General features: G+C 42.6%; 4 protein-coding genes across 9 annotated transcripts; 3 read left to right on the top strand and 1 right to left on the bottom strand.

Annotated features, from left to right (window-relative positions):
- Nucleotides 1-594: 594 nt before the first annotated feature.
- Nucleotides 595-3,330, bottom strand: LOC121599822 (pyruvate dehydrogenase E1 component subunit beta, mitochondrial). The gene is made up of 6 exons (XM_041927908.1): nt 2,935-3,330; nt 2,447-2,608; nt 2,187-2,373; nt 1,704-2,048; nt 1,526-1,606; nt 595-1,444 (listed from the first exon to the last, which is right to left on the bottom strand). Exons 1-6 carry the CDS (start codon nt 3,115-3,117, stop codon nt 1,341-1,343), a joined length of 1,062 nt encoding a protein of 353 aa, XP_041783842.1. The 5' UTR covers nt 3,118-3,330; the 3' UTR covers nt 595-1,340.
- Nucleotides 3,331-4,109: 779 nt separating this feature from the next.
- LOC121599752 (valine--tRNA ligase-like) lies at nt 4,110-8,013 on the top strand. 6 transcript variants are annotated; one of them, XM_041927802.1, is made up of 5 exons: nt 4,110-4,232; nt 4,314-4,491; nt 4,715-4,882; nt 4,961-6,907; nt 6,983-8,013. In XM_041927802.1, the coding sequence occupies exons 2-5, from the start codon at nt 4,321-4,323 to the stop codon at nt 7,835-7,837; spliced, it is 3,141 nt and encodes a 1,046-aa protein (XP_041783736.1). In that variant the 5' UTR covers nt 4,110-4,232; nt 4,314-4,320; the 3' UTR covers nt 7,838-8,013. The 6 variants fall into 6 exon arrangements, with proteins under 6 accessions (XP_041783736.1, XP_041783740.1, XP_041783735.1 ...); XM_041927806.1 differs by having other exon boundaries at nt 4,299-4,491; nt 4,964-6,907; XM_041927801.1 differs by having other exon boundaries at nt 4,299-4,491.
- An 863-nt stretch (nt 8,014-8,876) lies between these two features.
- LOC121599194 (rab proteins geranylgeranyltransferase component A-like) lies at nt 8,877-11,132 on the top strand. Its single transcript, XM_041926809.1, has 3 exons — nt 8,877-9,097; nt 9,180-10,349; nt 10,422-11,132. Exons 1-3 carry the CDS (start codon nt 9,049-9,051, stop codon nt 10,970-10,972), a joined length of 1,770 nt encoding a protein of 589 aa, XP_041782743.1. The 5' UTR covers nt 8,877-9,048; the 3' UTR covers nt 10,973-11,132.
- A 340-nt stretch (nt 11,133-11,472) lies between these two features.
- LOC121599193 (WD repeat-containing protein 19-like) lies at nt 11,473-17,170 on the top strand. The gene is made up of 11 exons (XM_041926808.1): nt 11,473-12,183; nt 12,260-12,417; nt 12,476-13,198; nt 13,273-13,753; nt 13,830-13,958; nt 14,035-14,611; nt 14,697-14,979; nt 15,051-16,294; nt 16,370-16,656; nt 16,721-16,797; nt 16,864-17,170. The coding sequence occupies exons 1-11, from the start codon at nt 12,169-12,171 to the stop codon at nt 16,970-16,972; spliced, it is 4,083 nt and encodes a 1,360-aa protein (XP_041782742.1). The 5' UTR covers nt 11,473-12,168; the 3' UTR covers nt 16,973-17,170.
- Nucleotides 17,171-23,570: the final 6,400 nt, after the last annotated feature.

Raw genomic sequence — 23,570 nt, 5'->3', positions numbered from 1 at the left:
TGGCTGGGGCATGTTAGGAGGATGTCGGACTTATGCCCCACCAAGAAGGTGTTCGACAGGAACCCCCAATTCGGCCAAAATAGCAAGACCTGTCGGAGATCGAAAGTCTACATCTACACAAGTCTACATCTACAAGTCTACAGTCTACAGCGTACTGCAAAATAATTGTTGAACCTTCCACGCCACGACGATGTGCTCCATTAAATAAGAAAACTATAACGAACCACATAAAGTTCCCATCCCCTCATGTATCTGAAACGTACCTGTTAAAGAACCATCATAGATTGATCACTGTTGCCACCATGCCCCACGACGTACCAAATGACTTCAGAAAGCAGAAGAGAAAAATTGCCGATAAAACGATGTGCTATATCAGCAAAGTTTTTTTCGGCCGCCATAAGAATGGAGGGGGCGTGATAGGCCCAAATTGAGGTGACAAGGTGGCATGGAGATGTCCGTCATTAAGGCTGGGATAACTAATTGACGAGCCAAGACCGCAAAGCGATAGTAGCGCCAGATAAGTAAAGATGTAAGCTGTGATTAAATTCAAAAAAAGTAAAAATATACAAAATGACACAAATATAGTCCTGAGCATAGTATCTTTCAACTAGATTTATTAGTCCCAGCTTCTATTGCATTCATCGTACCGAGTGAAACAGTTGATGAGATTTTTCATTTCCGTTGTACTGCGTTGTGTTGTTTGTTCGTAATTTGGATGCAATCTTGGGTTCATTCAACAGCTCGATAGTGTAACGTAGCTAGTTTATTTACAATGTGTTGTCCGCTGCTACCTTATTTCTTTTGATGGAATAATGGATCGTTATATTCTTGGGCGGCATATAGCTAGCTGGCTTATGAGTGAGTTTCTAGGCATAAAACAAGATTCCCAATGCAATGAAGCATACTAGTATTTCTTTTTGTAAAGACTACACGTCTCGTACATGGCTGCATCGATTGTGAAATGCCCTTGGCATATTGTGATGTGTTGGAAAATTAAAATCTCTATCAAATTATAATAAATTATAGTTTCAGCAAGGTCTTTTTTCGGTCTCTCAAATATCTTATCCTAAGTCTTCAAAAGACTCATATGAAATACACAGTTTGCTATTTACGGCGCGAGCAATGTAGACATTCTGCAACATCTTAAAGATTCAAATTCCATACGAAAAAAACTGCAATTCTTTAAAAAAACAGAATTAAGCCAAAACTAATCACCTGAATATCGTTGCCAATCGAACTTTAATATGCATCGTATCATCGAAATCCTCTATAACTTCTTTTATCGTTTTTTTTTTTTCAAAGCCGCGAAGAACACGTTATTGAATAGATAGGATTGAGATTTACTTCACACCCAGCACCTTATTAACGGCAGTGACAACATCAGGTACTTGTGGAAGGGCAGCAGCTTCAAGAGTCTTAGCGTAAGGCATAGGGACGTCGGCGCCTGGAGATAAATAAGAAAAACCAATATTTCAGCAAGATTTCTAGGGAGGTCAGTATAGTCGTTATAATTTATGTTACTTACCAGTGACACGCCATATCGGAGCGTCCAGGTGGAAGAATGTCTCGTGCTCCATGATACGTGCACAAATTTCTGAACCAATGCCTGACAAAAGAAGAAACACGTATATAGTCAATGTGTTAAAGGGGAAATAATGATTCATTTAATTGAAAGCAATGATATTAAAACCAACAATACTTACCACCCTGGGGCCATCCTTGCTCTACCGTTACGAGATGGTGAGTCTTTTGTACGGACTTGAAAATAGTTTCCGAGTCTAATGGACGCAGTGATCGTAGGTTGATGACTTCTGCTTCAATACCTTTGCCCGCCAGTTCGTTGGCTGCCAGCATTGCGGTTTCGACGGACTTTGAGTGAGCCACAAGGGTGATGTGCTTGCCAGGGCGCATTATCTTGGCCTTGCCAATCGGCAGCACAAAGTTCTTGTCCAAAACTTGATCCGAAACAGGATAGCTCACACCGTACACCATTTCGTTTTCCAGTACAACAACCGGATCTGGGTCGCGTATGGCAGCCTTCAACAAACCTGTAGGCGAGAAAACAGTATGAAATAGTAGGAAAAGTTATTAAAAACACATCCTTTGAATGAACTATGAATTGTGCTATTACTACGAAAACAGTACATTTCGCTTGGGAAACTAAAACATCTATCTAACTAACACACCTTTCGCATCTTCGCTATCATAGGGCGATACAACTTTCAGGCCCGGACAGTGCGAATACCAGGCACCAAAACATTGCGAATGCTGAGCCGCAACACCTGCTGCTGCTCCATTAGGACCGCGGAACACAATCGGCACGTTAACAGTACCAGCAGACATATAGAATGTTTTGGCTGCCGAGTTTATAACCTGCAAAAGAGAGAACAGTCACCTAATTAGATTCTCGTTTGCCATCGTGTTGTGCTAATAGTTGCGTCCGTACATGATCGATGGCCTGCATCGAAAAGTTGAATGTCATGAATTCGCAGACCGGACGTAGTCCGGCCATTGCTGCGCCAACGGCAATACCGGCAAATCCCATTTCCGTAATCGGAGTATCGATTACTCGCTTATCGCCGTACTTCTTCCATAGTCCTCGGGAAACCTGCCAAGATCAGAATGTAAACAAACACCAGCATCAGAATCCGTGACATTCATAGTAACCCCGTTGCACCCGATGCACGGCAAAGTGAAAAGAAAGCTTTGTGCATTGACTTGCTCTTGATGGATTAGATAACCTTTGCTTATGTTCATGTATTATTTTGATTTTTTGCTCGTGAACATCATGACCCCTCTTTGCCCTCAAGTTGTGTTATTCTTTTTTTATTACCACTACACGTCGGATTGTCACTAGAGATGTTTACGTAATCGGAGACCATCTTTATCTTAGGGAGACCAGCGACTGGTTGTGTTCCACGTCCAATTTCTTACCTTGTACGCACCATCATACTGGGCCACTTCTTCACCGAGTATGAACACTTTTTCGTCCCTCTCCATTTCCTCGTCGAGCGCAGCGTTAAGGGCATCGCGGACGGTCAACTGCTGGGCCGAAACCGCTTTGGAGGTCGAGAATGACCGACGGGACAAATTACGTACGGCGGAAGCGAGCATCATAGCAATGTCGAAATTACAGTTCAAACAACGCAGCTATCCACTGCGCCCTTGATCGAGGATGGAAGTTGTACAGAGGTACCCGATTACCGGAAAGGAACAGTCGTTCGTAGCGGTTTTACTACGCGATTCGGCTTTTGACTTATGAAATACCGTACACACTGCACACAGCCTGCAATTTTTCAACACAAACACAACCATACCGAAACACTTCACAATCGACGTCACATTTGACAAACATACCCAAGGTGGTTATAGACACTTCCTACTTATGAGGCTGCGCCCTATAAAATGCAAATGCAAATGCTATAGATAAAACCATTTCCGCACGCTCACAAAAATGCGACAATGCGAATTTTAGCAATTTGGAACTAAGAAAACTACATGCCGACTGTATTAACTATACCGGCATGATTGGTTGGGAATTTCAGTTTAAGCATTTGTTTCATTATAACCTGTACATGACTGCAATGTAAATATGCACACAAGCGCGTTGTAAGGTCCGTGTCTGTGCTCCATCGCATGCGATTTTATCGCACGTGCTGTCAAACGCTTTTTCGTATAATATTGCGATTATTTGGATGATTTTAATAATATAACGATTATGAAAAATTAAGTTGAGATTGTTCCTACAAAACACCACACATTTAGTTTGACAGATAAAATCGGATGCGGCGTCCGACGAAATCAAAATTTTTTGATTCCGTCGTACGACGAAATCGCACGTCCGACGTTATCTGTCAAATTCCATATAAAATTTTGACAGGCCTTCCGATAAAATCGCATCCGATGGAGCACAGACACGGGCCTAAGGGTGTTTTTATCAACGTTTTTGGTCAAATAACATCTGCTATCTGATCTGAATTGGTTGAGAAATGAAAATGTGTGGAATTGTGTTCAGCTATGATTCTGTCGGATTGTTGTACACCCTTAACATACACATCTTGGTTGATTGCATATTGGTAAATTGCTACATGGGATGTTATTGACAACACACCACTGTCAAATACACGCTCGCGTGGTTGCTTACCTTTACCATTCTGCGTCAGTTGTTTTGCTATCAACGAAAAACCTTATTTAATTCCAGCAAATATTTGTTTTTGTCTTACTTTTTGCAGGTGTGCAATTAAAAAGAAGTATATTAGTTCATTGTCGTTTATATGATTTATTCATAACAGGTGTAGAAATTCCTATTACAGCAAAACTATGACGAATCCGGCTGGCGGTCAGGACAACGGGGCTGCTGCTGCCCCGGTGAAAACCGAAAAGCAGTTGAAAAAAGAAGCAGAAAAGGCAGCCAAGCTGGCAAAACTGCAGGAAAAGCTGAATAAAAAGCAACAGCAAGAGCAGCAAGCAGCCGAAAAGCCAAAAACTGAGGTTTGTTACGTTTCAGAAAATTGCATCATGGTAATGGTACTACTAACATAACGCACGCACGTACGTTGCAATGCAGTCAATTAGAAAGTCCAAAAGCCCAAAAGTGAAAGGCCACAGCGTGGACAATTCTGTGTATCTATTTCCTGCATTGTGTATCAATGCTTCAGTTATTAGACTCTTCAAGTTAGTAATATTCAATGTTTAAATCATTTTTTCGTTTTAGAAAAAAGTAAAAGAAACTAAGGTTGTTGCAGCATACTCTGGTTCAACCAAGGAGGGAGAGAAGAAAGATCTATCCGGTCCATTCCCCGACGCCTATAGTCCGCAATATGTGGAAGCAGCATGGTACAGCTGGTGGGAAAAGGAGGGGTTTTTCAAGCCTGAGTATGGAGTAAGTGTCATGTATCTGTGTTAAAATTCTGCTATATTCGTTTTTATTCATTGGCCTTTTTCCCGTCTACTATCCAAGCAGCGCAAGCTAAACAACCCGAAGGGTCAGTTTGTGATGGTTATACCGCCACCGAACGTTACTGGGTCTTTGCATCTTGGTCATGCGTTGACCAATGCCATCGAAGATGCTATTACTCGGTGGCATCGGATGAAGGGCCGCACGACTCTGTGGGTCCCGGGCTGCGACCATGCCGGAATTGCAACGCAAGTCGTGGTAGAGAAAAAGCTCTGGAGAGAGCACAAACAAACACGACATGATTTGGGACGTGAAAAGTTTATCGACAAAATTTGGCAATGGCGCAACGAGAAGGGAGATCGCATCTACCATCAGCTGAAGAAGCTGGGCTCGTCGTTCGATTGGGATCGCGCTTGCTTTACAATGGACCCAAAGCTGTGCAAAGCCGTCACAGAGGCGTTTGTGAGGATGCACGAGATGGGCATGATTTATCGAAGCAGCCGGTTGGTGAACTGGTCATGCACGTTACGCTCCGCTATCTCGGATATCGAGGTAGACAAGGTAGAAGTGAGCGGTCGTACGCAGCTGAGTATTCCCGGGTACGCGGACAAGGTCGAGTTTGGTGTGCTTGTATCTTTCGCATACAAAGTGATTGGGAGCGAAAGCGATGAGATAGTAGTTGCAACGACGCGCGTTGAAACCATGCTCGGCGATACGGCCGTGGCCGTGCACCCCAAGGACACTCGGTACCAACATCTGCATGGTAAATTCGTTCAGCATCCGTTCTGCGATCGCAAGCTTCCCATCGTTTGTGACGAGTTTGTAGAAATGGCGTTCGGAACAGGAGCGGTGAAGATAACCCCCGCACACGACCCGAATGATTACGATGTTGGCAAACGGCACAATTTACCGTTTATCACCATTTTCTCCGATGATGGAATTATTGTGGGTGACTATGGAAGCTTCACTGGCATGAAGCGGTTTGATGCGCGCAAAGCCATTCTGGCCGCTCTGCAAGAGAAAGGTCTGTACCGCGACACGAAAGATAACCCGATGGTGGTACCCGTCTGCTCTCGATCGAAGGACATTGTGGAACCGCTTATTAAACCGCAATGGTACGTTAAGTGCAGCGAGATGGCTGCCAATGCGACGGAAGCAGTGCGCACGGGTGCGCTTGCAATCACACCGGATGTGCACAAGAAAATCTGGTATCACTGGATGGATGAAATCCGCGACTGGTGCGTTTCTCGCCAGCTATGGTGGGGTCATCGAATTCCGGCCTATCAAGTGGTTTTCAAGGATCCTGCAAAAGCACCGAAAAATTTGAGCGACGAAAACCTGTGGTTTGTTGGCCGTACGGAGGCAGAAGCACTCTCGAAGGCAGCTAGCACGTTGAAGGTGGATAAAGCACTGATTAGCATGAAGCAGGACGAAGATGTGCTTGATACATGGTTCAGTTCGGGTTTGTTCCCGTTTTCCGTGTTCGGCTGGCCGGACAATACGGACGATCTGAAGCTGTTCTATCCTACGACACTGTTGGAGACTGGTCATGACATTCTGTTCTTCTGGGTTGCCCGGATGGTGTTCTTTGGTCAAACGTTGCTTGGCAAGCTACCGTTCAAGGAGGTATTCTTGCATCCAATGGTACGCGACGCTCACGGGCGCAAGATGTCCAAATCGCTCGGTAACGTAATCGATCCGATGGACGTTATAACGGGTATTTCGCTCGAGGGATTGCATAAGCAACTGTACGACTCGAATCTGGACCCGAGAGAGATCGAAAAAGCAAAGGCGGGACAGAAACAGGACTATCCGAACGGTATACCGGAGTGTGGCACTGACGCTCTTCGATTTGCGCTTTGTGCGTATATGACTCAAGCGAGAGACATCAATCTGGATATTCAGCGCGTACAGGGCTACCGTTTCTTCTGCAACAAGCTGTGGAACGCGACGAAATTTGCCTTGATGTACTTCCCCGGAGCGGAAAAGTACGACATCATCACATCGCTGGTAGGTTTACAAAGGCGTGGTTGGGTATGTTAATGCTGGATTTATTCGTTTCATTCGTTTCTCTCACAATTTTAGGATGGTTTGGAAAGCAACCTCGATCGGTGGATTCTATCACGCCTCGCCGGATGTATTGAAACTGCAAACCGAGGTTTCGAAAAGTACGAGTTTGCCCTGGCGACAAACGCTTGCTACAACTTCTGGCTTTACGATTTATGCGACGTTTACCTGGAGTGTTTGAAATCCGTTTTTCAAACGAATGATGAATCAGCGAAAGCATCCGCTCGTCGCACGTTGTACACGTGTCTCAATTTGGGTCTGAAATTGCTTTCACCCTTCATGCCTTTTATTACGGAGGAATTGTATCAACGACTGCCCAGGGGCGATTTTGGCACGGTTGCTAGTATTTGTGTTGCATCTTATCCGGAGCAGATCGACAGCCCTTGGAAGGATGAATCGATCGAAAAAGGATTCGAATTCGTGCAGAAAACGGCTCGGGACATACGTTCGGCACGCAGCGACTACAATATTCCCAACAAGACTAAAACCGACGCATATTTTATCTGTAGCGACGAAGGAGTGCGCAGCGCACTGGAACGGTTCACTCTCGAGCTGGAAACGATGGCATTCTCGCAAGTGCACTTTGGCACTGTGCCTCCGGCAGGCTGCGCGATCCTGACCATTTCCGGTCAGTGTGTAGTGCACCTTATGCTGAAGGGCCTGATCGAGGTTGACAAGGAGATCGAAAAGATGACGAAGAAGCAGGAAGCCCTGCAACAGACCATTGCAAAGTTACAGCAAGCAATGGCTGTCCCGAACTACGCGAACAAAGTGCCGGAAGATGTGCGGAAAGCTAACGTTGAAAAGCTAGATCAATCAAAGGTAGAAATCGAACGTTTGTCTTCAGCAATCGATACACTCAAACTGATGTAATCCAAGCGCATTTGGCACGTGCTGCCGTTATTTTCACAATCAACCTCATTGCATCGCGCACATTATTAAGGAGTCGGTTTACCCTTCGTAATCAATCGTTACATAAAAGGATGATTAATCACCTGGATGTTATACTTCTCGCTGGCAATAAACGCTAATATGATTAGTATGATGAAGATTGTTTTCGTAACTATCAAAATCATGTGTTAATTTTATTTTTTTGCTATGTACATTGGGCGAGTGGTTGCAATTGCAAACTATTTTCCATCAATTGGATGAAATTCAATTGATTTAAAAAACGTATTAAAGAACTGGAACTAGGTACATATTGAAATTATTTTAAAAAGGAGAAAGAAATAAAATTCAAAACACAAATCGTATAACGAAACAACGACAATTTTGCCAAGATAAACACTGCAAGCTAACCCTTCGTTCAATCTTTCGTGAAATTTGTCGAATGTCGGACGTCTTGTGAAAGTGACAACAGTGCTCACATTTTAGTTTCATTTCATCGATATGAAACTCTATGCTTTAGCCCAGGGGTCTCCAAACTTTTCAGCTCGCGGGCCGCATTGCTTCACAATCAACCTTGTTGAGGGCCATTTTGACGTTACCTTTAAAATGAGTGGAAGTTCAAATCTCGTTTAATGAGAAAATACTATTGAAATATGTAAATTTTTTGCAGGTTTCTTTTATTGAATATTGGTTTTCATCTTTTAGAAATAAAACAAAAATAATCATATAGAAAAAAGCTATTTAATTTAACATTAACATTTAACATTAACCCAGTCCTCACGGGCCGCATCAAAGGCTCTTGAGGGCCGCATGCGGCCCGCGGGCCGTAGTTTGGAGACCCCTGCTTTAGCCGATTGTTACTGTGTTTTTGAGAGAGAAAAAATGTCACAATTTGGTAAAATATTCTTAACAATTTACCCGCTATGTGACGTAATACAATACAGCTCTAATATTTCTACAGTTTAAATATACACAGAATGACGTTTATTGGCAAAAGCAACCCTCGTCACAAATGGTATAACCTGACCTGATGATTCTTTTTGTTGACATCAAATAGCATTTCCATATCTATTGTCCTTCGGTACTGAGAAAAAATACTGCACAAAATATATTTACATCTATTCTCCGTATTTATTGTAGAATAAGCCAATTTGTGGTGTACCAATTTAGTTTGCTGTGAGCTGTTAACAAAAGCCATGGAAGAAGATTTACCGACAGAGTTTGATTTAATTGTAATCGGAACGGGTGAGTCATCGCTCTAATAAGTCGTAGTGCGTTTGTGATAACAAATTAACTCTGCGTGTGTGACTGCTTTCTTTCCATATAGGCCTCACGGAATCGATCATAGCGGCTGCAGCCAGTCGCATTGGGAAAACGGTTTTGCATTTAGATACGAATGACTATTACGGTGGCTACTGGGCCTCTTTCAACTTGGAAGCATTTAGAAAGTATCTTAACACGAGCGCTACTCAAATTTCCACCGCGGTAGAGGCGATCAATAATAATTTTCTCCCACTGCAAGCACAACCAACATTGGTACGAAACGTCCAAGAGCAATGGTACAATTTCCCCGAAATGGGCGATGTAGATGGTTGGAACCGGGAAAAAATCGAGCAAGAGTTTCGCAAGTTTAACATTGACTTGGTTCCGAAGCTACTTTATGCGCGTGGTTCAATGGTGGAACTTTTGATATCGTCCAACATTTGCCGCTACGCCGAATTTCGTGCATTAGATCGAGTCGCCACCGTTTGGGATGGACGCATTACGACGGTGCCGTGCTCACGATCGGATGTGTTTACCAACAAGGAGGTGAACGTGGTTGAAAAACGGCTCCTTATGAAGTTCCTACAGAGCTGTGTCACGTACGAGGAGGATTCAGAAGCGAAGGAGGAACTGGACGGGAAAACGTTTCTGGAACACTTGCAAAGCCACAAGTTAACACCGAATCTAACCCACTACGTGCTGTGTGCAATAGCGATGGGAAATGCTCGTACGCCATGCCGGGAAGGTATAGCGGCTGTGAAAAAATTCCTCATGAGTCTTGGTCACTATGGAAATAGTCCGTTTCTTTTCCCGGTGTACGGGTGCGGAGAGATACCGCAGTGCTTCTGCCGGCTGTGTGCCGTTTTCGGTGGAATCTATTGCTTAAATAAGGCTGTGGAAGGCATACACTTTGAACAGTGCAGCGAAGGCCTCAAATACGAATCAGTGAAATGTGGAAAACAAAACATTACATCGAAGGGTTTGGTCGTAGGGCAAGGGTATATGTCGCGTGCGGTATTCAGTAAAAGTACACCGGCGGAAGGCGCAGCCCAGAAGTTGTGTGGGAATTTGGCACGTGCCGTCATACTTACAAATGTGCCTTTGGGTGGTGCGTCGCAAAACCCGGGAGGGGGTGGGGTGGCAATCATGAAGCTTCCTCCCGCAAACAATCACCAGGAAGGTGCTACCATACTCCAGATGTCCCATCCCAGTGGAACCTGTCCCAAAGCAATTTGTGAGCATTATATAAACTGTTAACTGAAATCAACATTATAGAATGGCTTTTTATTGCATTACTTTTTTACAGATCTTATACACGTGACCACATTGGCTGTGACGGATAACCCGGAAGAAGATCTGAAACCCTACGTAGCACAAATTCTCAGCAAGGATTACCTGCCCGCACCGGAAATCACAAATGAAAATGCCAGTGAAAATACTGAGTCGGAAAGCGTGAAGCGTGAAAATACTTCTTCAACCATACTTTATGAAGCATACTTTAACATTCCCAGCTGCCTTGCATGCGCTGAAAATGCAAATTTATCGCTTCCTGTGGGAGTACGCCTCGTATGCGGTCCATACCACGAGCTAGACTATGATCAAAGCATAGAGCAAGCTAAAACAGTTTTCCACGAAATTTTTCCCGACGAGGAGTTTCTGCCGAGAGCGCCAGACCCAGAGGAGATTATCATCGGCGAGGAGGAGCCGGTACCTGACCAGGGGGACTCTCTCCAAGACAGCAACGAACCGGTTGACAATGCAAGTGAATGCCGTGAATTAGAATCCGAATCTACCGACGCGCAGGAAGCGAAGGAAGATGTCGTCGATAAAGCGGAAGAGTGCACTGAGCAAAAGTAATGGCAAAAAACCACCATAGTCGGGATATCAAAAATATACTGCCAACTATATACATTGTTTAACATTATTAACATAAAGTGGGAGATATGAAAATCCTATCGCTTCGTCACAGCATCGCCGATATTCTAAATAAAGTGAGCATTTGAGCTTGTGCAATATTTGACAACGTGTTTCTATAATACAGCGATACTAGTGCTGCAGGATATTTATTTATTGTACATTTTGCTACCTACATATTTTCTGCAGCGACAAAACAATGGCAATTGCTTTGAGCTGTAGCTCACTATCAAATGGCTGGCTTGTCTGCTTTCCAAAGAGACAAGAGATATATGGTAGGTAACTAGAAGGTGTGAGCTAGAGACGGGAAGAATGGTCTGGTAATACATTTTTTCTCGAATGTATTTAGGAATTATTTTCACCAAATCATATACAGATCGTATACAAAGAATGTTTATGTGAGAAGAACTCTTTGAGTTGCTTTGAGTTTAGAAGAAGGAACTTAAAACAGAAAACAAACGGGTTTCACCTAGCCCAGTGTCAACATACTCACCATTAAGACAAAGAAGGCTCTTTTACAATGGGTTCGACGGATTGGTTGTATTTATCAATTCGCATTATTCCCTCTACAAGCAGATGCAGAACACAGAAAATAAAAACGAACAAATAATTTCGTAATCCCAGATAAAGATTTTGAATTTCCAAATGTCAGATGCGTTACCTGTCAAGTTATGTGAATGATTGTACCTGTTTACCTGTTGTTTGTGTTCGGCATGCACCTGTTTGGTGGCGTTCAAACAAAGCGGCTCATTCAATAAACAACTTGAAAGTGTTTCTAAAAGATATAGTGAATTAAAGTTATGTGTTGTACGTAACTATAGTTATTTGCAATGTTTGTAGTGAGTAGTTTAGCTCCATGAGCGGACAAATGAGCCGTTTTTCAAACATTAAGTACATTAAGTTCATCAATCAATCGGCGGTCCAGCTCGGCAAGCAGAACATCGCTACCATAGCAACCCAATGTTCATGGTTCGAAGTAAACAGAATATTTTCAGTCTGACTTGATACGCAACCTTTTTTCGTTCGGTGTGATATCGGCTAAACAACTTAATTTTAAGAAATATGATTTATATTGCAAAATAGTTGAACCAAACAAAGAGCCGTGTAAGAATCATCTGCAACTAAGCGTAAAGATAAAAATGAGCAGCGAAAAGGTAATTGATGCACAGCATATCCGGTAATTTTAGACAGACAATTAACGTAGCGGGGTTCATTGTACGTTTGGTATAGGTTCTTTATCGTCATGAGGAGCCGCACGGTCAAGGCGATGTATACTTCTTGTGGCAAACTGGCGCCTCGGCACAACTGTTGGCTAGCACCGGTAGTGATGGCACGGTGGCTATATACAACCGCCAGGGGCTACTACAGGAACGGATTGTACTGCAAGGGTATGCTGCGATGTGGGTTCACTTGAAGTCAATATTCTAACCTCCTTGTACTTTCTAGGCTTTGTGCTGGATTTGCCTGGGATCGGGATGGTGACGTTCTAGCGATGATAACGGCCAGTTCGCACCAGCTTATTATCTGGGATTCGAATTCGCGGAAAAAACAAACGGTAGACATAGGACTTCGCGATCTACCAAGCTGTATAATATGGTCCAAAAAGATAGCCATTCTTGCAGTAGGTACGGCTCGTGGCAACCTATCGATTTACAATCACATCTCCACGAAACGCATACCGATACTTGGCAAGCACACAAAACGCATCACCTGTGGTGCATGGTCGACGGAGAATATTTTAGCTCTGGGCAGTGAGGACAAGTACCTTACGCTCAGCAACGAAGAGGGCGACACGTTGCGGTCGATCCAGCTGCGAGATTGTCCGAGCGATATGTACTTTGCCGAAATGAAAACGGACGAACGTGTTCCGGGAGAAAATACGATCAGTATGATACTGGGGAAACGGACACTCTTTCTCTACCACTTGCCCGAACCGGACTCACCTACGGAGCTTGGGTTTCAGCAGCGCTACGGATCGTTACTGCAGCATAAATGGTTTGCCGACGGGTATATACTTTTAGGATTTAGCCTTGGTCATGTTGTAGCTATTTCGACTCACCCGCGTGAGGTAGGACAGGAGCTATGGCAGGTAAAAAACCATCGCGATTCGCTCAACAGTATTGCAGTATGCAAGGAGCTGGAGCTAATTGCTTCTTGCGGCGATAACAAGTAAGCAAACGTTATTAATATGCCCGAATTGTATGTTCTCTGCCAGAATCTGACCATTCCGTTTCCACTTATAGTGTAAAAATCCATTCCATGACTAATCTTCAAGAAACCGTCAAGATTCTCAGTTTACCGGACCAAGCAGCGCTAAAGCACGTCGAATGGAGTGCTGACGGACAGTTGCTTGGTGTTACTACGTCACAAGGAGCAATTTGCGTGTTTGTAACGAAGCTACATTCCCTGTACGCCGTTGCTCCACCACGGATAGCGCTTTTGTCGAGTTTGGCGGAGATTGCAATTTATCACTACACGCCCGATCGTCAGAAGTCGCCACCGGTGCTCATAACACTTGAAATTGAACCATCATTCCTGACGATCGGTCCATACCACATGGCATGCGGTATGAACAACCACGTTTGGTTCTACGATCTAGGCCGGTCGATGACTGATACTCCGCTGCTACTTGGTGATCGAGAGTACATGTCGGAGATCAAACAGGTCGCTCTTAGCTCGGAATATTGTGCTGTTCTTTGTGGTGGACAGATTATGTTGCATAGGGTAAGATTTTGAAGGGCGCGGTAAGAGTTTAGTAATGATTAGCTGTTAATAATCTGACTTTAAACATTAAATTTAGATCGAATCTTCCACCGAAACATCGCAGAATCGAGAACCAAAAATATTTCCCGACGAAATACGCGGTATAGCAGAGTCGGTTATAACGTGCCTTGGGCTAACGAATGATTTTCTATGCTTTGCTACAGACGTAAGTGAAATAATGTTGACGGTTATTAATTATGTAAATGCTCGTCATAAACCTTGTGTTGTTATTGTAATTTCAGCTTGGAAATATTATTTACTTTTCGCTTGAAAACTGGTCCACGGTGTTGCAGTTTCGCCATCAAGCTGGCATTCGTGCAATTTATCCGGACGTTGACGCCACTCGGCTGGTGTTTATCGACGACCACAGTCAGGGTTATCTTTTTATTGCCGCATGTGACGAAACGTTAAGAATACCAGATTTCCCCAAACATTGCACCGGTATACTATGGGACTATTCTCAGCCACACATTTTTGTGGCCAACGATCGAAACACATGCACCACGTATGCATTTGTGCGAGTGTCTGTTAAAGGGAAGATGGTTGAAAAGGTCGGTACGACAAGTTTGATCAGTGAACAGACACCGCTCATGCTTTACGATGGAGATCTGTGCCTGCATGGTAGCGGAGGAAAGCTAACTTCGATCGTACTGGACACGCACGCCAACAAACCGGGCCGGGATGTGAAAGAGCAGCTACGTACGACGAAACTCATGCGCAAGTACCCGGATGCCTGGGAATTATGTAAACTGATGAATGATATTGACGAATGGAGGGAGCTTGGAATGGCCGCAATCGCAGATTTAAACATATCATTTGGTAAGTAAGAAACCGACAAAACCGGTTGTTGTGAAGCAAGTGAGTGAGTGTTTACTGCAAATTTTTGTTCATCAAACCTAAACAGCAACGAAAGTTTTTCGCAACATTGGGGACGTTGCAATGGTGTACGCGCTAGAGGACCTCAGCCAAATCGAAGACCTTAACACACTGGCCGGTTTTTGTGCTGTACTTCGAAACGAAATCGAGGAGGCTAAAACACTGTTCGCTAAAAGTGGCAACCCGTCCGAGGCGCTCGAGTTGTGCCGGGATCTACTCCAATGGGAACAAGCCATGGCATTGGCCAGTACGCTTGCTCCAGAACAGCTACCCTTTCTGGCGCGAGAATATGGAGCACAATTGGAATTTACGTGAGCATTGTGAAAATTATTCTGCTTACCTTCGTGTCAATTTCTAAAGAAGAAAATGTTTTTGTTCACAGAGGAAATCACGCAGAAGCGTTAATGAACTTTGAGCGTGGCCTTAAGCATACTGAGACAAGATCGCCGGATTCGAAACAGCAACAACACGAGCAACACGTGAAGCTCTGCAAGGCCGGCATTGCTCGAACGAGCATCAAATGTGGCGATGTGCGACGCGGGCTTCAGCTGGCACTGGAGCTAAACGACAAACAACTGTACAACGATTGTGGTGAAGCAATGGTCGCAGCAGGGCACATGGCTGAGGCAGCATCTATGCTGGAAAGGGGAGAAAACTGGGACAAGGCAGCGGAAATATTCATTAACTTGAAACAGTGGAAAAAGGTGGACAATATCTTGCCCAACGTTGTGAGCCTTAAATTACACGCAGCTTACGGTAAAGCGAAAGAAGCAGAAGGCCACTATGCTGATGCAATCAATAGTTACCAGCTAGCCGGAGATCTGGACGGTGTAGTTCGAATATATCTACAGCACCTAGACGATCCCCATTCGGCTTCGGAGATTTTGCTTGAGACGCGATCGGTAGAGGGTTCCAAGATGTTATCGAAATATTTTGAGCAACACGGTGATTATGAATCGGCAATACAGTTTCTAATACTGTGCGGATGCATAACGGAAGCATTCGGCATAGCTCAAAAGCAGAACAAAATAGTGTACTATGGAGAGGTACTAGAGCAGAGCGCTGCAGCGAAACCGGGCGATTTTCTGCAATTGGGCGGACATTTTGATTCTGAGAAGTACACGCTATTAGCAGGCAAGTACTATTTCCTTGGGAAGGAATATTCCAAAGCCCTCAAACTGCTGCTGAAAGCTGCTTCGGTGGGAAATGAGGAAAATACAGCCCTGTCGCTAGCGATTGATTGCGTAGCATCGGCAGGAGACGAAAAATTGTCCAACATCCTAATTGAGTACCTGCTGGGAGAGTCGGATGGTGTACCGAAAGATCCAAAGTTGTTGTTTCGGCTGTATATGGCCAAACGCCAGTTCAAGGAGGCGGCAAAGGCAGCAATGATTATTGCCAATCAAGAACAGATTGCCGGCAACTACCGCAGTGCCCACGACTTGCTCTTTTCTATGTATCAAGAATTGAAACGCAACCATCTGGCCATTGCAACAGATATGAAAACGACGCTAGCTTTACTCCATCGATACACATTGGTCAGAATTCATGTGAAACGGGGAAATCATTTACTGGCAGCAAAGTTATTGCTGCAGGTCGCTAACAACATCTCTCAATTTCCCTCACGTACGTATACGCGAAGTCATGCGTGATCTATGTATCACCATTTTAACCTACTCCAACATTTCCGTATCTTTCCAGATGTCGTTCCTATTTTGACCTCTACCGTCATAGAATGCCATAGAACTGGGCTTCGAAAATCTGCCTTTGAGTACGCGGTCATGTTGATGCGCTCCGAACATCGGAGCCAGATCGACAGTAAATACATCAAGAAAATTGAATCCATAGTGAGAAAGGCTCCGCGTGGACAGTTGGAAGATGACGGCGAGCAAGAGTCGAGCCCATGTCCAGTTTGTGAAACGCCGCTACCCAACATGCATATAGTTTGCGGGCAGTGCAAAACAACGTTACCAATTTGTATTGCGACGGTACTATCCTCCATAATGTGCGATGAGTTCATTGAATTTATAGTGAAAATATTTTGCTTTCTAGGGACAGCACATCATTCGTGATGAAGTAGCAGCATGCCCCGAGTGTGATTTCCCTGCAATGAAAGTGGAATTTATAAAGTAATTATTATTGTTACTTATACATTCAGCCCATTACTCATTTCGCTCTTGTTTCCGTTTTTACAGGATACTCGAAACAACCAATAATCAATGTGCAATGTGTGGAGAAGAAATAGATGCTGGAAGACTGGTAGATATAGATGACATTCAACCTTACATTAACGCTGGTACTTAAGATCTCACATGATGTGTTTGTGATTGAAAATTGAATTAATATTAGTAGCTCTTGTACCTTGTTTTTTTATATCTTATATTTACAAGTACACAACCTAGTTTAAATGTATAACATGTATAAAAAAAAAACCATGAAACCGAGAATATATGCTTCTCTAACTACAAAAAATCGTTTTAAATCGCGAGAAACAAATGATAACGGTAATACATATTGTGATATCTTCTAATCCAACCACAAGCATTCTTCTCCTGTACAGGGACGCACGTCCAGCTTTATTCGTTGTCCGACACTGACTGACTCCCTCACACTCTCTTAGCTGTACTCTAGGATACCACATCCTCCCCTTACAAGAATGTATTTTATCCATAACTACGATTAGATATTAATATATATTGAATGCAAATGACCACATTGGGCTTTTTCTTCTTACATGGTATAATCCTTAAATCTATTCGGTTGCCGAATCTCTCTCGTTCTTCTGAATCCTAATTCCGGTACCGCCGTACCACACAATCCTTCAACTGGCCGCTGTTGGTTAGTTTCAAGCTCATTTGATGAAACATCATCCACTAGGTCATCCTGACATTTAACTCCCGTTGCCTCCTCTTCCACATCTACACTACCTTTCTGACTCTCTTTCCTTTCTATATATTTTTTTAAATGTTTGACGCTTCGTTCATATTCCTTGCCATTTTCCAAATCTTTCACTGTCGCCCTCCCCGGAGCAGCAAGACTCGTTACTCTAAAAAACTTGTTTTTGTATACAGTGTCTGCTTTATCTTTCTTTTGCTGCATGACCAACACTTTGTCTCCTTCTCTGATACTCGTGTGCTTAGCATTGCGCTTAATATCCTCTTTTGCGTTACGCTCAAACTTAGCTATCTTGTCTCGATCCCGCAATTCTTCATCCATCTTTTGACTTGAATCGACTTTCAAATTGGGCAACACGCCTCTAACTGCCCTGCCAAACATTAGTTCAGCGGGGGGTATCTTAGTTATATGGTGCGGCCATGAATTATACGCTGCAACATAGTCGGCTAGCGCTTCTTTCCAATTTAACTTTCCCAATTTAGCTATTGCTGCAATCTTATTTATGCCCTGCATGCCCCTCCTCAGCCTCTGTTCGGATAAAATCCAAATGCTTGCCATGGCTAATAATTCGCTCCAAATTATTCCCAAACACACTGGCTATTTCGTATAATTTATCCGCTATATCCGGAATCGAACGCCTTGTCACTGCCTGCATCATTTCTTCCTCGTGCTGTACTCCAACAAACTCACACAAAGCTGCCTGTCTTTCCAAACGGAGCACCCAGTCCGCAAATGGTTCCTTGGATTTCATTTTCATTTCCCGAAACTTCAGACGTTCCTTTGATGAGTCGCATAAATCATTGAAATATTCATTTAGAGCCATAATTGTGTCCTTGTAAACATCCTGCGTTTTAGGAGCTAAACTTCGTTGCTGCATTTCAATTATACTAAGCAGGTAGCTTCCCGCAAAAATTTTAAAGCTCGCAACTCTAGTTTCCGCATCCACTGGTGTTTTACATGCCACTATTCTCTCGAATTGGTCGCGAAAACGAATCCACTCGGCCTTACGCTTATTAGTGGAAATTGTCTCGTCGAACTGGCGCAATGGCCATGAGCCTGACAGCCACTCATTAGATCCTTTCGGTACTTCATCCACCGATTTGCCACTTTCCACAACATCACTTATTTTCCAGCCTTTGCTCATCGTTTCTGAATTCTTTTATATCCTTTTTTTTCAGTAATGACACTAATGAACAATTACTTTCTACCTCCACTCTTGCCAGCGATCAAACGAAGAATAACGGCTCAATATGAGAATGCACGCACACTATGGGATCAAGATCCCTGTCCCGATGTCATTTAGTTACCCACACCAATTACAATACTAATACAACGCTCGCCCGATGTTTCTTACTTACGCTTCTTCTGGCACGCTCCACTCACACAAGCGTACCACCACGCGCCCGCGTTTTCTTTTACTTAGTCGCGCCATACAACCCAACTCATGCGAGCCAACATGCCTTCTCGCTTTTACATATGTGATTGTTTGTAGGCCGAACAAACACAGGGTGACCCGTTAACTAGGAAAAAATATGATCAATTTTCCTGTCTCGCTTAAGAGCTTTATCTTGCTTCTATGATTTCGTAGAGTCCGATGTATTATATATCAAACCTGTATTATAATTTTATTTTAAAATTAAATCATGGGCCGGACCCGACTTAGACTGTACAATATCTTTGGTCATGGGCAAAACCCGACTCATATGCCTTCCTGCCCGCAACTCGCTGATCTTGTACCACCCTGCATTGGTCATGGGCCGAACCCGACTCACACATATTATAAAACAAGATCTTTCACGTTTGCCATGGGCCGAATCCGACTCACACATTTTATAAAACAAGATCTTTCACGTTTGTCATGGGCCGAACCCGACTCACACATACTCTCGTATTCACGCATACTCAGTCAGTACTACATTGTATTGGTCATGGGCCGAACCCGACTCACACATATACTAATTTCAATAAAATACGAGCTTCTTAGCTGGCCATGGGCCGAACCCGGCACAGACTTTTTACCGTAGTTCTCGCGCAGGTCATGAGCTTAACTCGACTCAGCCGACAAATTTGATAACGTATTTCAATGTGGCCATAGGCTAAACCCGACTCACAAACAAACAAATAAAATGAACCGAAAAAATTGCACCATCACACCACTCTCAATACACTTCTGATTATATCATGGCAGGATCGCCAATGTGATATCTTCTAATCCAACCACAAGCATTCTTCTCCTGTACAGGGACGCACGTCCAGCTTTATTCGTTGTCCGACACTGACTGACTCCCTCACACTCTCTTAGCTGTACTCTAGGATACCACACATATTATAAAGAAGTTTTTTTCAATGAACGTTTAACTGCAAAAAATGCTCAGAATTGTCTACTAATATAAATATTTCATTTGATTTAATTTTTATTCACCACAGTTAACTAACTTTGCCAGTCACAACCGAAAAAAACATCATATTTTAGGTAACCGGGCTATCCGGGTAATCAGCAAGTTTGGAGGCTTAAAACTGTTACGCATTAATCTAGTACAGTAGGTGACCGCTAACTGAGAGGTAAACAAGCTCCAGTTAACGAACAATGTTCGCTAACTGGAGTGACGTTTTTATGGATTGATTGTTTTGATTGGCGTTGACTGGAATAAACATACCAAACTTTTTTTTCATTTATGTTGATATAAAGTATAGTAATTCGTGTAATAACGTAAATTTATAGCAAACGTAGGCAAAAGACCTAAAATTTGTTTGAAAAATGCACATTTGCGACAAATTTCTCTTCATGAAATTCCGGATGTTTTATGTTTTGACGTTTAAGTGTTCGTTAACTGAGAGTAACTCCAGTTAGCGAACCTCCAGTTAAAAAGCACTCCAGTTAAAACACATCCAGTTAGCGGTCACCTACTGTATAAACAAAATTAAAAATAAAAAATAAAAAAATTAAATCATTTTTTTCTAATTTCGACAACTATTAAAAAAAAAAGGCTCTACTAATGGGGGCCTTCACGATTCTAGTTAGTTTTTTGTATGGAGTTTGACAGTTGGAAGCTGAAATCATGTAAACAATCCATACAAAACCACACAAAAAACTAGCCTGCGATTTTCAGTCTAGACAATTTTTGCCTAATACAGACGTCACACGAGGCGTAAACTCAAAAAGTTTACGCTTGATTTGTATAGGAGAGCGTAAACTTACTGTCAAAAGATTATATGGTTGTATGGCTGAAATTCAGTTTACGCCAAAGTTTACGCTTCGTGTGACGTCCGTATAAAAGCTAGAATTAGATTCGAGTATCTGTTCGAAAACACGGTGTTGTTTACATTTATCGCAAGGTGCATTAAAGAGATCAGGTAATGCAATCTGGAATCAAAGTGTATGTAGTCCAGGTGGTCTCATAGCATTTTTTCATAACCAATTTTGAACATCACTTTTTGACAGAACGAGTGAAAACTTTTGCTCCAACGAGCTTTCTGGAGGCTTGACGAATACTCAAAACACTCTTAAAATCTTCATTCAGAAACAGAAGCGATAAAAATCAGCCTTCTACATTCATACGCTTGAGATAAGCCCACCTGTATATTATACTCAATTAGATAGCTGCTCGAAAACTGCTATACAATGTAGACATCTGACAGGCTGAAATTTCAACCTACGAATTTCAAACGGAAAGGGCCCCAATAGCTGTTATTATGTTATACAGGCGGTCCCCGAGATACACGGTTAATGGGGACCGAAGACGGCCGCAAATTACCGCGTAACTCGAATTTCCGCGTGAGTCGAATCTCGTGATTTCCAGCTAAAATATCACTAATTTTCGTGTAATTTTGCAAGTAGGAGGCGGTTTTAGTCACTTTATGAATTATTTGATATGGTTCTGACTGAATATAACAATTTTAAACAATTTGAAATTGTTTTTAACATTCGATCAAAACGGAAATTATTTGGCAATTTACAATTGATGTGTCAAATCAGTACAATTTGCTCAAAGAATTGTCAAATTTAGAAAACCGCGTATCTCCGAATCCGCGTATAACCGTAGCAATAGACGATGCGCAATCTCAGATTGCGCATATATTTATCTGTCAAACGGGTCGGTTTGATATATTTATCTGTCAAAAAAATTATATATCTCGGACATATAATCTTGAAAATTTATGCGCAATCTTGGCGCAATCTGAAATTGTATGGAAATGACGTTTATAGCTCAGGGTTGGCTACGGGAAATGACATATATTTTGATAAAACGAATATATGCGCAATCTGAGATTGCGCATCGTGTATTAATACGGTAAGAGGTACCGTGTATCTCGGTGACCGCCTGTATATGTAATTTGCGCCACATATAGCAGAGCGTTAACAAGCTTTCTATTGACCAGAGTGACCAGATTGTTTTGTAAATCATCGGTAGGAATATGCATTTTTTTTAAACTTTTAGCGCGTGGCCACGGAGATGAAAAAATGTTGAATTTTTTTTCAACTTTGTCAAAACTGCTTGTCAACTGCAAAAAAGAGATTTTTCGTGGCCGCACCAAAAACATACACAAGAATGACAAAAAGCTCCAACATCTGAATATCATCGATGTTTTGTTTAAGAAGCACGAAATAGGTACATAAATCAATTAGAATCATGCATTGTAGCATTATTCTCATAGCAATGGGTCACAACTGCGCCAAATAGCTGTTTGTTTACGCATTTTCGCGAACGTCAAATTTTGTCACTTTTTGTCAACTTTTGTCAACTTTATTTCCTGGCTGCTCCAGGTTACAAAATTTTGACAAAAGCTCAAAAAAGTCACAAAAGCTCAAGTTTTGAAAAATTTGTCAACATTTTGTCACTCTCATGGCCTTTTGATCCAAACCTAATTTCGGTGTTCTTTCTTTCTATACCTCTTTGGTTGGCAAAAAAATGACATAACATCTAAAGAATACCCTATCAGGTTAGGTCTGGTCACTTTGGAAGTTACGCCCCAATTGACATTTTCGAGCACGAATAACCGGGAGATCGAGCAAATTCCCTTAAACTGGAGCCTTAAACTTCCCTTAAACTGCACCAGTTTAAGGGAATTTAGAAAAATACCTTTAAAATGAACTGAGATGCGGCTTTTTCGTGTTTTTCTTCTAGATTCGCTCGAAAATGATGTTTTCTATAGTTTTAGTTGGTCATATAGCCATTTTATACTTAAATAATATCGATTTTTTATAAAATAACGTCACATAAAATTTGCTCTTGTTTTTCATAAAAAAATCAAATCTACGAATGCAAAATGAACTCGACGGCATCGTCCATTGATAGAAGAAAGTCTAATTTACGAACTCACCAAATCTTAGCGCTTTCAACACACTTGATCACACACAAATCCAAAGTGGGTATAGGGACTAGGTGGGCTTATAGGTTTGGCAGGAAGGCCATATTGGACGAACGAATGACAGGAGGGGATTCGATTGTGATACGTAGTTTTTCACCCACACTACGACACATCAACCAAACCAGCCATTGAAATTCACACGCATACATCAACAAATGATCGAATCCCCTCCTGTCATTTCGTTTTCATTTTTACAGCACAGAACGGCTGTCAAATTGTTCGGGATAAGCCCACCTGTATAATAAACCCACTTTGCACAAATCCACAATTTCAGGCGTATCGAATACAAATCGAGCAAATATGGAAAAACATTTTCGAGCAAATGCCACTTGGGGCAGCCGCAATTGATTTGTCAAATGTTTTGCCTCGCTGCTGTGTTTTGTCTGCGTGTAGCCGCAAGCTCATTTTACAGGGGTTTTCAGAGGTTCTTATAATTTTGAGATTCTTTCTGGACACTTTTTAACGGGAAATGAACTTTATGCGACAGGAATTGTACTCTACGGCATCTATTTTGGGCAGGCATATCGGAAATTCCTATTGAATTCCAAATGAGCCTGTCAAAAAGGGTACCTTAGATAATAATTCCCGACAAATAAAGATCACTTCCTCTAAGCAAGACTCGATAAAGTGTCACAAA

The sequence above is a fragment of the Anopheles merus genome, chromosome 3L (assembly GCF_017562075.2).
Source record: "Anopheles merus strain MAF chromosome 3L, AmerM5.1, whole genome shotgun sequence".
Taxonomy (NCBI): Eukaryota; Metazoa; Arthropoda; class Insecta; order Diptera; family Culicidae; genus Anopheles; species Anopheles merus.
Note: the sequence above shows the minus strand (reverse complement) of the source record. Positions and strands in the feature narration are given on the sequence as shown.

Coding starts and splice junctions, on each gene's coding strand:
- LOC121599822 (XM_041927908.1), bottom strand. CDS start 3,117: ATGATGCTCGCTTCCGCCGTACGTAATTTGTCCCGTCGGTCATTCTCG. Junction 2,374..2,446: donor CGATGCAGGCCATCGATCAT/GTACGGACGCAA, acceptor TCTCTTTTGCAG/GTTATAAACTCGGCAGCCAA. Junction 2,049..2,186: donor TGATAGCGAAGATGCGAAAG/GTGTGTTAGTTA, acceptor TCTCGCCTACAG/GTTTGTTGAAGGCTGCCATA.
- LOC121599752 (XM_041927802.1), top strand. CDS start 4,321: ATGACGAATCCGGCTGGCGGTCAGGACAACGGGGCTGCTGCTGCCCCG. Junction 4,492..4,714: donor CCGAAAAGCCAAAAACTGAG/GTTTGTTACGTT, acceptor TTTTCGTTTTAG/AAAAAAGTAAAAGAAACTAA. Junction 6,908..6,982: donor ACGACATCATCACATCGCTG/GTAGGTTTACAA, acceptor TCACAATTTTAG/GATGGTTTGGAAAGCAACCT.
- LOC121599194 (XM_041926809.1), top strand. CDS start 9,049: ATGGAAGAAGATTTACCGACAGAGTTTGATTTAATTGTAATCGGAACG. Junction 9,098..9,179: donor TTTAATTGTAATCGGAACGG/GTGAGTCATCGC, acceptor CTTTCCATATAG/GCCTCACGGAATCGATCATA. Junction 10,350..10,421: donor AACCTGTCCCAAAGCAATTT/GTGAGCATTATA, acceptor ACTTTTTTACAG/ATCTTATACACGTGACCACA.
- LOC121599193 (XM_041926808.1), top strand. Junction 14,980..15,050: donor GGAGCACAATTGGAATTTAC/GTGAGCATTGTG, acceptor TTTTGTTCACAG/AGGAAATCACGCAGAAGCGT. Junction 16,295..16,369: donor CATCTCTCAATTTCCCTCAC/GTACGTATACGC, acceptor GTATCTTTCCAG/ATGTCGTTCCTATTTTGACC.